This window comes from Thermobia domestica, chromosome 17 (assembly GCF_964235325.1).
Source record: "Thermobia domestica chromosome 17, izTheDome1.hap1.1, whole genome shotgun sequence".
Taxonomy (NCBI): Eukaryota; Metazoa; Arthropoda; class Insecta; order Zygentoma; family Lepismatidae; genus Thermobia; species Thermobia domestica.
The window spans coordinates 74,371,625-74,383,214 of NC_137470.1; the positions used below are offsets into that span (position 1 = coordinate 74,371,625).

The 11,590-nt window shown below is 39.9% G+C and overlaps 1 protein-coding gene across 3 annotated transcripts in view; it reads left to right on the forward strand.

Annotated features, from left to right (window-relative positions):
* Nucleotides 1-10,546, forward strand: part of LOC145673737 (DNA excision repair protein ERCC-8-like) — a 34,863-nt gene extending 24,317 nt beyond the window's left edge. For 2 of the 3 annotated variants that reach the window (XM_081743476.1, XM_081743477.1), the window contains one exon: nucleotides 3,150-10,546. In XM_081743476.1, coding sequence (XP_081599602.1) covers nucleotides 3,150-3,898 — 749 coding nt within the window. In that variant the 3' untranslated portion in view covers nucleotides 3,899-10,546. The remainder of the gene's footprint in view (nucleotides 1-3,149) is intronic. The other variant, XM_081743475.1, reaches the window with a different exon arrangement.
* Nucleotides 10,547-11,590: the final 1,044 nt, after the last annotated feature.

An 11,590-nucleotide genomic window follows, 5' to 3' on the forward strand; every position in this document is an offset into this window, starting at 1 on the left:
AATATCGATGGAAACTTCAATTTTGTAGTACTTTTTCCAACCTCAGGTACAACACGTCAAGATTCACTGCATATACAGGGTGATTCAAAACAACATGGACAACGTTTGGGAAGTGATTCCTCACGCCAAGATAAGACAAAAAGTATAAACCAACCTGGGTACACAAATGCTTCCCTTTGGAGTTATAGGCTGGCGAAAACATGAAAAAATGAACTTTAAAGATCCATAGCACCAATACTATGCCACCTACCGTAGTCGGATGAAGACTTCACTTATGAACTAATCTGTGTGCTATCCAAAAATACATGTTTCAGAATCGTAAGGTACTTCCGCAACAATTTTTATAGAGAGAATTTGACCAAACTCTACAGGCATATAATTTGAAGTACTCACTAACTACCTCTATAAAAATTATTGTGGAAGTACCACAGGATTCTGAAGCATGGATACTTTGATAGGGCACATACTAGTTCCTATAGAAAGTCTTGACCCAACTGCGGTAGGTCTCATAGTTTCGGAGCTATGGAACTTTAAAATTCATTTTTTCATGTTTTCGGAAGCCTGCGTTTTGTACACGCGGGTTTGTCTATACTTTTTCTTGTCTTGTTGTCAGGAATCACCTTCCGAACGTTGTCGGTGTTGTTTTGAAACACCACATATATGTATATATGAAAGAGCTAAGCAGCAGTGATAACATGTTGAACTTCCACCTACCGAATGCAATTCGAAACTACGAAACAACATGTAATTACCATTTACGACAGTTCGAGAAAATAGAAAGACCTGTGAAGATAGTGGTATGCAATTGTAAAACGTCATGTGAAGGAAATCGTGAATGTAAAACAAATGGACTTGAGTGTTCATATGTATGCGGGCTTGTGGGTTTAGTAATAACCTAATAAAAATTGAAGAATGTGAATTGAATGATTTTGATCTTCGTATAACAACGATACGAGAACGAAACTTCACTCGTCACACATTACGGACCGTATCGTCCACAACATAAAATGAAGTAGTTCTCTAATATTTTGCGGGGGCCACGGTGGCTCGGTGGTAGAGTGCCTCTGGTGCCTGTAAGTCCTTGGTTCGATCTCAGCTCCCGCCAAGTGAGCTTTGTGGTGGACAAACATCGTGTGCCTGGGTTTTCTCGGGGTTCTCCCGTCTCCTCCCACTTTCTGCATCCCACCATTTCATTCATTTCTCATCATTACCGTCTTCACTAGCTTAGCCTGCATAACCGTGGGACGTAAAACTTAAAGAATTTATTTCATTTTTTTTTTTTATTTTGCGATTCAGAAATAAAACATGTCGTTTCAAAGTGACTAGAATGGTCTACAATATGAATGGAGGAATACCTAATAGTTCTGTATAGTCAATGAAATATTTACGTTTAAGTCTAAGGCGTATATTTGTGCCTCAGTGGTAGAGCGTTCACCTTTGATTCATGGGGTCCTTGGTTCGATTTCATCTCGCGCCAAGTGAACTTTGTGCTAGACATACACCGTGTGCGTGGGTTTTCTCGGGGTTCTCCCTTTCCTCGCACTTTATTCATTCCACCATTCGATTTGTTTCTCATCATCACCGTCTCCTTTAGCCTAGCCGTCATATGCGTGGGACGTAAAGCTGAAAGATCATAAAACATATATTTAAAAGAATGACTTTCTGCAGTTAGTAGAAATATTTCAGAGAAAACATTCTATTTGAATATCAGTTTATTCCACAATATTTCGAAGCTGTTGCCTTAATTTTGCCGTACGAATAAACTTTTTGGGTTTGTTATGTAAAAAGTTACACACACTAAACAACTTTACTATGAATTTTGACAGCAGCCATATCAATAACACCGTAGTTGGAAAACTCACTACAGGATTCTTCATTATTTTATAAATGTTTACATTTTTATTTATTTATTTTTGAGAGAAATACAACGTAAGTAGTACTACATTTCCATCAAGTTTCGTTTTGTTATTTTGAGTGTCTTAATTCCCTCCGAAATACGCACAATTTGACTGAACTAGAGGGAAAATACTTTCCTTAATTGTTCTTTCAGTGACTTTGCATGTGCAGGGTTGCCATGTTTTAAACTAAGTTAGTACAGGGTGATTCAAAGAAACGGGAAATTTTGAAAGTTGTGTTTGTAACATTGAATAACGTACGCCAACCTGTCAACGACACCCTGCCATTTAGTTATCATAAATGCTTGGAGTGGTGCGCAACGTGCTTTTGCAACGAAAGCGTTTTACAAGAACAATGACAGTGTGGAGGGGGCACGTAGGGAATTCGCGTTATTTTAATTTAGGACGCCACGGGCACAAGACAATCCTATCGAGCTACACCAGCGTCCATTACACAGCAACTAAGTTACTGTGTGGTGTGCTGTCATCACAAGGTGTGATGGGCCCTTATTGTTTTGAGGATGAGAACGGCCATGCGATTACGGTCACATCGAATCGTTACCTCGCATGCTTTTGAAACCTTTGTTGTGCAAAACTATAAATTTCCACACGTTATTGACAGCCTGGTTGCAACAAGATGGATCACCGTCCCACACAGCGAATATCGATGGCTGCTGTACGCCAATTGTTTTGGGAACGTGTAATTTCGAAAATTGTTGACATTCAATGGCCTCCCAGATCCCCTGATTTGTAAGCTTGTGATTTCTTTTTTTGTGTATTCTAAAATGGTATTATTTTTACTATTAAATGCAATAAAACTTTGTTTTCATGAAATTATTTAACTTTCAAGATTTCCCATTTTTCTTAAATCAACCTGTACTTTTGCTGTGAATATTTGTATAGCAATGAGTGATAAAACTTTTGAGAGTAATTACTTGTTATTTATAGTTGTGATAGTTCAAAGATAAATCACTTACTTGTTTCAGGTAACACACTGATAATACTGCATAATCCATTGTCGATTTTATAGAAATCACCCTAACTTCTCTTTGCTGCAGTGAAAATTTCTGACCTCCTCTTTGTTAAAATGAAGATAAATTGTGTAAGTAATTTCCTGGTTTCTAAGATTGCAGGAAGTAGTGCTATAGGAAAGAACTCTAAACCGATAAAGTATTAGTGAAACTCTCATTTGCTTCTGTCTTCTATCTTTATTTACACAGTTTGGTAATAAATAAATATTTCTTTTCTTTTCAGTGGCAACGTATGTAGATAAAGTTTTCTTAGTTGATATGAGAACTGGTTCTTGTGCTCAAGAGTTACGTGGACACACAGCTGGTGTAATATCATGCAGGTGGTCACCGTTGTGTGAATCTGTTCTAGCCACAGGAAGCTTCAATGGTGAAATACTAGTCTGGGACGTGCGAGCATCCAAAAGTTACTTGAAGTGTCTTAACATGCATAACAATGTACCTAGTGTCCGCAGTGTTGTTCCCATCAATGCGCATGAAGGAGCAGTAAATAGCTTATGTTTTACCCACGATGGACTTTACTTGCTTTCATTTGGTACGGACGAGAGGCTTCGGTTGTGGAATATTCTGAAGGGAGAGCACGAGATGGTCAACTACGGACGAGTCCAGAACCATACAAAAAAGTTTGTTCAGATGGATGTTACCGTTAATTGCACACCAGAGTTGGTTTATGTGCCCTCGGATGGTGCAGTTTTCACATTTGATATTTATACAGGTTCAAAAATCAATTCGTTGTTAGGACATTACAACACTGTAAATACTTGTGTGTTTAATTCGTTTTATCAAGAGCTTTATACCGGTGGCAACGACCGGAATATTTTAGTGTGGACAGCTGATCATAGTCAAAGTGACACTTACGAACATTATCTTAAAAATAAAATGCACTGTCCAGTGCGGCGACCTAATAAACAAATTCCGGTTCCAACTTTGCGAGTGGACGATTGGTCAAGTGACGAGGATGACGATGGTAGTTGAAGTAAACCTCAGGAAATTGTTAGATACCCAAAATTTTTTGTAGAATTTTCAGTCTTACAAAGACAACAACGTGAAGTAAGACGCTTCAAAAATCAGTATTACTCTCCATTAACCTGTCCCCAACTTTCGGGTAAACTGTGAGTTTTATGCTGGTAAAACGTATCGAAACTTTGACCAAAAAAGTCGTCCGGTGGTCCTTGGATCATCTCATCAAAGGTGGAACCGTCGTCACTGGAGGTAAACGAGTTGAGTAAATAGTAATCCGATGGTGCATTATCCGGGGAATGTGGAGGACATATTAGCATTTCCAACCAAGTCGGATAATGATATCTTGCTTGATCTTAGCAACATGTTTTACGTTGTTCTGAACCAGAATGATGCCGTTACGACTCCCAAGCTCTACCTTCACAGGATTGCTAAGAGTAAATAGTTGCATTTTGTACCTATTTGGCAGTATTTCAGAAGCATACCCTTCAGTTCATGCGATGTGGAACACTTTATTCAGTTTCTCGAACTGTGGAGGTGTGAGTGAATGGTTTTAGTACTGCAGTTCAATGCTTCTCTCAGTTTTTCACTTTAGGCCATTATCGGCTTCAATAGCGCTTTGTTCTCTATGGTTATGGACCTCCCGTACATGGTTCATCGTTGAAAGATTTATTGTCCTTCTTAATATGTGAATCGTTTTTATACTGTCCTCTCATTTACCACGTCAGTATAGAAACTCTAGCATATTTTTATTCACATTTCACTAGCGTTTATCCCAGATTAAACTCGTAAAATATACAGGCCCGCATAACGCTGTTGAGAAATCCCATGATTGATTTGCTCTCACTAATGTCCCCGTTTAATTGTGGCGATCACAACTAGCATTCTCTAACCCAGAAACTATGAATGACACGTACCTGCCTTTGTTTAACCCTGAAACGAAAGGTGTAGGAGCGCATGCAATGTCACAATGGGGAAATTCGACAGAACTTTTTGGGTATTTAATAATTTCCAGAGATGCTCCAATAAACTTCCGAATTGGTGATTTAAATTCGGGGATATATGCTAGCCCATTATTGTTATCACTGTACCCCCATAGGATACGCTCTTAGGAAAAAATAACGTGGTAAAATCTTAAGCTAGGCCATGGTCCACTCATGTGTCAAAAGTCATCAAAATGGGTCCAGCGGTTTAGGAGGAATTAGCCGTCAATAGGGTTATTACGTCCATGTTTAGCAGGATAAGTCCGTATTTAAAAGGCGGTTCTTGACGTCCGTGCTTATTTTTAAAAAATTGTAAAATGTTTATATCCTTCAACATCTAGGGATGATATTTACGAGGCGTGTCCGTAAAATAAGGTCTCCAAGGCGCCGGAGCCGTGAGGAACGCTTTGGTGCGAAATATGGAAACAATGGCGTGTAGCGTGGCTTCCCTTTTAATATTATCACCAAAGCAAGCCCGCTGCGACGCTCAGTTTGGAGTGGGAAACCATTCGCGATGGAGCTCCCCTCGCTTCTCTCGCCAGGTACGAGTTGCGTGCAGTGATCCGTTTTTTGAGTGCCAAGCGCACTACCACGATTGACATCCATCGTCATTTATGCGAAGTGTATGGGCCACAGTGTATGGACGTCAAAAACGTGCGAAAGTGGGTGAGAGTTCAAGGACGGACGTACAGACCTTCATGATGAACAGCGTTCTGGTCGTCCTTCGGTTACGGCCAAAACAATTGCAAAAGTGGAGCAAGCAATGCTTGAAGATCGACGTGTGACAGTACGCGAGCTGTGCGAACAGATTCCTGAAGTCAGTAAAGAGTACGATTCACAAGATTTTGGCCGAGCATTTGCGTTATCACAAAGTGTGTGCGAGGTGTATTCCCAAAATGGGCGCCGAAGACCATAAACGGCAACGTGTTGAAGTGCCCCGCGGGTTCCTGGAGCGCTATGCAGAACAGGGCGAGGAATTTTAGGAGCCAGTCGTCACAGGCGACGAAACTTAGATGCACTACATGACACCTGAAACTAAGGAAAAGTCGCGTCAGTGGCGGCATTCGAATTCGCCGAAGCCGCGGAAGTTTAAACAAATAGTTTCTGCGGGCAAAGTGACGCCTAGTGGGACAGAAAAGGTGTATTGTTGTGCGACTTTATGCCTGCCGGCACAACGATAAACGCAGATCGCTACTGTGAAACTTTAAAAAAAAAACTGCGTCGTGCCATTCAAAATCAAAGGAGGGGGATGCTGACGAAGGGAATGAGTTTTCATCACGACAATGCTCGTCCCCATACTGCCCGTGCAACAGTCAATTTCCTGGCCGAATTAGGCTGGGGCATTCTTCCCATCCCCCTACAGCCCAGACTTAGCACCTAGGGATTTTAATCTTTTTCCTGAGTTGAAGGCACACCTGGGTGGATTGCATTTCCAGACCGACGACAAGTTGAAAAACGAAAACGGGTGTACCTGCGCATCGTGATGGGAGAGTTCTATGACAAATGTGTACGAAAAATGTCACAGCACATGCAAAGTGCATCAATCACAACGGTAGTTACGTCGAAAAATAGCTGAAGGTCCAGCCTTTCCATCGATGTAACATTTGTTGCCAGTAAACGTGTTTTCTATGTGAAAAACAAATGGAGACCTTATTTTACGGAGACGCCTCGTATATAATGTTATATTTCAACATCACCTTTGGGCATTTTTATTTTTGCCCAGGTCACCTTTTTTTTAACTGGAATTGTTTACACTGATCGCGTCAAAAAGCTGAGTAGCACAATGAGCACGAGAACATCAGTAGTAGTGCACATGTGAGAACTGAATTGTTTTAATTTGTACACACTACTGTAATGGATTGTTTCCATTTATAGTAAAAAATGGTAATATAGTATTTTGTCAGTTTTGCTGCATAAAACTGGTTTTCATGGTTAGTTAAATCTGTCCTGGTTTTCGAATCCATTTATCCTACTTTTCAGTCATCAATGTGTGGTAATCGTAGCCGTCAAACATTTTTACATTCATTTATATAGTGTGTGTGTCTAGAATGTCGTTTCTCCATGACGAAACAAATATTTTGCGATTACATATATTGTAAATATAAATTTAAGTTGAAAAGTAACATTTCTGTTAATAAGGTAAAATTATTCCTGCGGTTATGATTGTATATTTCTGTAAAAGACAAAAACATTTCGTACCTACTCATGGTTCTTCTTCACGTTTTGAAAGAACAAAGTAGAAAAAAAAAACACTTCAAATAAAATGGATATGCATGCGACATATGTTTTATGCAGCTTTTTGAGGGAGTGCAGTGCCGCTTATCGTTTTGTCTTACTACTAACTGTTCTTTAATTATGAACCTCCTTTCCTGTGTTTTTTTTTTCCCACAACACATGTTCGAGATGACCAACCTGTGCAACAATGGTATGTGTGCAACACGCCTCATGCATAGCTAGCAATAACTCTGGACGTACGACAGCACAAACACCCTCAATTCGCCGCACCAAATGCCGTAAATTCTAGATCATGACGAAATACGTCGTCATCTTAAGGTGACCCCACAAGTAGAAGTCCAGATGCATGAGATCCAGAGAGCGTGGTGGCCATTCCACCAGTCCTCGACGCCCGATCCACCTCCCAGGAGACTGCTGATCTGGGCAGTTCCGCAGATGTCCTTAGTAGGAGCGATCCCTCTACAAAAATGTTAGGTATTAGTCATCCTTCGAAGAAACTGAGGAGAGGATCTTCTCGTGCCAAAAATATCACACAAAACCATAATCTTTTCATCACTAACAATCTGCCATGTATATCAATTCCTTGTGGGTTGCTGTCACTCAAGTTACAGTGATTTTGTTTGTTTACTTCTCCAGTCACGTAAAAATAAGCCTCGAGGAAGAGCAACACGTTGAAGGAAAGATCTGGGTTGGTTGCCAGTTTCTCCGACACCCTTTCGGCAAACAGCATCCCATGGTCTGGTTCTTTGTTAGATGCTGGTATATCTGGATTTTCTATGAGTGACACTTGTTAACGGAAAGTGTCCTTCATATGAGCATTCGACTCTCTCCACATTCCTGGATAAACGCCATGTACTACATTGTGGACTTTTGCTGAAGGATCCGAGGACAGCAACAGTGGTTGCCTAATCCATAGATGTTTTTGGATGACCACTGCGAGGTTTGTCGGCTACAGACCCCGTCTTTCGAAATCTGCTGATGAGTTAGACCACAACATTCTGGGAAATGGGATTCCTATCAAGGTGTAACACATTAAACTTTGCAGCAACCACACACGATCTGCGATTTTCACATATCAGGATTATTTCCACAGACTCTCCCTGATCGTTAGCACCATTTTTCAGTAAGTTACATCGGCAAAGATATAACAGGCCGTAATTAGTGAAAGGTTAGTGATAGGACAAAACGGTCAGAGGCATTGTTCAGTGACACCTGCAAAGATGAAGACAAGCCTTAATTAGTAAATTGTTAATTAAAGTACAAAACCGCAGCGGTATTGCACTCCTGCGAAAAATCTGCATATAAAACGTGTGTCACATGCCAAACCTTCCTATTAAATAATAATAATGATCATAACAAGTAAATAAAGTGATATTCAAAATGGGAGACTCCAATGTGATGATCGCATTGATCACTTTGTTTTTGATGCTGCTTAACTCCCCTAACATTATCTATGTGCAATATGGATCTCTACTCCAACAGCGTTTCTTGTTTCAGCATTGTCACCTCACTTTTGGTCCATCTTGTATAAATTGCGAGGTACCATTCTTTGCTGTGTGATTACTCAAAGTAATATATAAACTTATTCAAAGAGGGTATCAGTGAAACTCACAAGACTTGTGCTACAGAAGATCCGGGCCCTGTGACTTGTGTTACAGAAGGCGCCCTGTGATAATCCATTACTGCAACGTGTTTTACCCAAATTATTACATGAGGCTAATCAACAGTAAATCGTGCAGTCCATAACAATTTGAAGCTGAAAACATTAATATTACGACCTATCACGGAGCGAAAGAGCATAAGACTGTACACGCTCAACTTAGCTGGTGACCGCTTGAAATTTGTTGTTACAATGACCGAAACATGGATCTAAGTGACTCGGGCCGTCATCTACATAGGCTTTCCTGAAAAAGACCAATGGAACGTGGTGCATTAATGCACAGAAAGTCTCAAAAGGTTTTATGATCAGGTGACTTCTTTTACTACAGAGGAAAATTTAAGATTTGTAAGATTGAAAAAAAAAAAAAAAAAAAGAAAAGAAAGAAAGTGCTGCTTATTGCGAAGAACATATCCTGTCTCCAATTGGGATAGACGAAATACCAATATTGTATGGCGACGACATCCATCATGTGGAACTGCACAAGAACAAATCTTGCAGTCACATGGCCAAAACACTTGCTGGCCTTGTACTGAAGCATGACAGACGCAACTGTCAGTCCTAGTATATCCTTCGAGGATATTCCCGGTAAGTCTCAATGCTAGTTCCGTGGACTAGTAATGTACTTTTGGACTTCTCAAAGTACGCATTTTATCACGTTGGGATCTGCACGATAAATGGCCTCTAGAAGACCTGTAAGGAGGAGTGGAACAATATTGTAATGTATGATAGAGACAGTACACGGATTCTTTCTTTTCCCTAAATTTTTATTACAAAAGTTTCATAAAAGTTATTTGTAGACGCTGCTACAAATAAGTAGTTTCCTCTAAGTAATAGTCCTTTTTCTATGAGGTTGGATCTCCAGTCCATAGCAGTGCGGAGGTAATGTCTCCTGCCCAGTGCAGCGCGGAGATACGACAGGAATCTCTTGCGCAGAGCAGCGCGAAGAGAAAGGTAAGAGTGATCAGCTAGCAGTAATTTGGAGGCGGAACCTGTGGTGGTCCTTTGTGGCTCTCCGTATCCTTCTTCGTAGGTGGCTTCTGCCGGCTGCTTGATGATCCTCGTGGAGAAGCACATGTTGTTTATAAATATAATGGGATATTGCAATATACTGGTGCAGATGCAACGAAGTCTACTGCAGTGGAAACTGTGATATTGTGCAGTGGTCCGTACAGGTGGCTATCACATCGAGCATGATCGATAGTGTAAGGACAGAATATCTTACGTAATCAACAACTTAAGTTTTTTTCCCATTCAAATCGACCAGTTTCTGAAATATTATAACTCACTGAAAGTTGAAAAAAAAAATGAAGTAGAAATATGTTGTTGTAGAAACTTGTCATATCTTCACGGAAAATAATAATGTTGCTTTTTCTCCAGACGTTGGTGGATAATTTGCTTTACTAGATGTAACTTCAAGAAATTTGAAGTTGTACACCTTGAAATTCTGCACTGGTTTCGGTGTCGGGAATGTGGAGACCCTATCGCCCAGTTCTTCGGAAGGGACTCGATTAGATCACTCAACGGTCAGAAACCGCAAATTTCAAAACGGTCAAATCACTCAAAAATATGGCCTCAACGACTAAAGGTGCCTTCCATTTCAATTCAGGCAGAGCATGTACCATCACCATCTCAGATATTGTTGAAACTTTTTTTATAGCAACTAGACATGTTTTTAAGAGACCCATATTTTTTTGTTTTGTCGAAAAAAATTTTCCCGCCAAGTAATGGGCCATCAAAGACGGGCTGTACAATTTATGAATTGTAGAAGACATGGAAAATGGTCAATTTCGGAGCCTCACCATTCGGCTATGGAGACAGGTAGAGTTATAATTCTTTATGTGGTATGTACATAGGGATATAAATAAACTATATTTTATTATAGTTTGGTTTGCGCATGCGTATCTTTTTGTACATAAATTAACAAATGAACGTCAATTTATCTGAAAAGTCGAAGTTTGCGAATTTTTTTCGAGCACTTCCGGTTCGAATTTTAAAATTCTGTTTTGCACGGTTGGTAAGACCTAGTTACCCGCTTTCCGAAAAAAAAAATTGTATCGCTTCTGTGGTCAACCGTTTTGTCGCAAAAAATTCGAGAATTTGTAAAATTTTCAAAAATCGCCATTTTTGGGCGCCATTTTCTCGAAAACACCATTTTTTAAAATTCTGAAATTTTGTCAGATGGTTCAAATTTACCTGAATAATAAACACACCAAATATCATTCTCGACCAATGCTTCATGGATTAACTGCAGCCTTTTAAAGTTAGCGAAGTTTCGCTAATTTTGATGTCACAGTTAGCAACACTGGGAACAATAAAAGTACAATGATTTGATGATGTTTGTGGTTCATATTCATTAAATGAAGAATAAAAGGTTTTCTTGGCTGGTTTTTTATTATTTTAAACAAAGAGGCTCTCTGAAATAGTAAAATGAGCCCCCCCCCTACTCCTCCGTTTTCTTAAACTGAAGTAATCTGAGGTGGAAATTACGATTACGAAACACACAAATTTTAAGTTTACTTGAAATGGCCATCCAATGAATTCTGATGATCCATAAAAGGCCTAAACTATTACCTCAGTATGATTTGGAATGCTCCAGACAAAGTCTTAATTAAGTGCGATGTCATTACAGTGATCGAAAAATGACAAAAAGTTAAAAAAAAATCGAAACGGTGGAATGCAGAACGGCACGAGCTGGGATTGAACCAGGGACCCCAAGCACCGGAAATGAACGCTCTGCCACTGAGCCATCGCGTCCCCACTAAAACCGCAGGAGAATTCGTGAGTATAGTGCAAGTACAAACTCCGGGTATTACTCTCGTTTTGTTACCT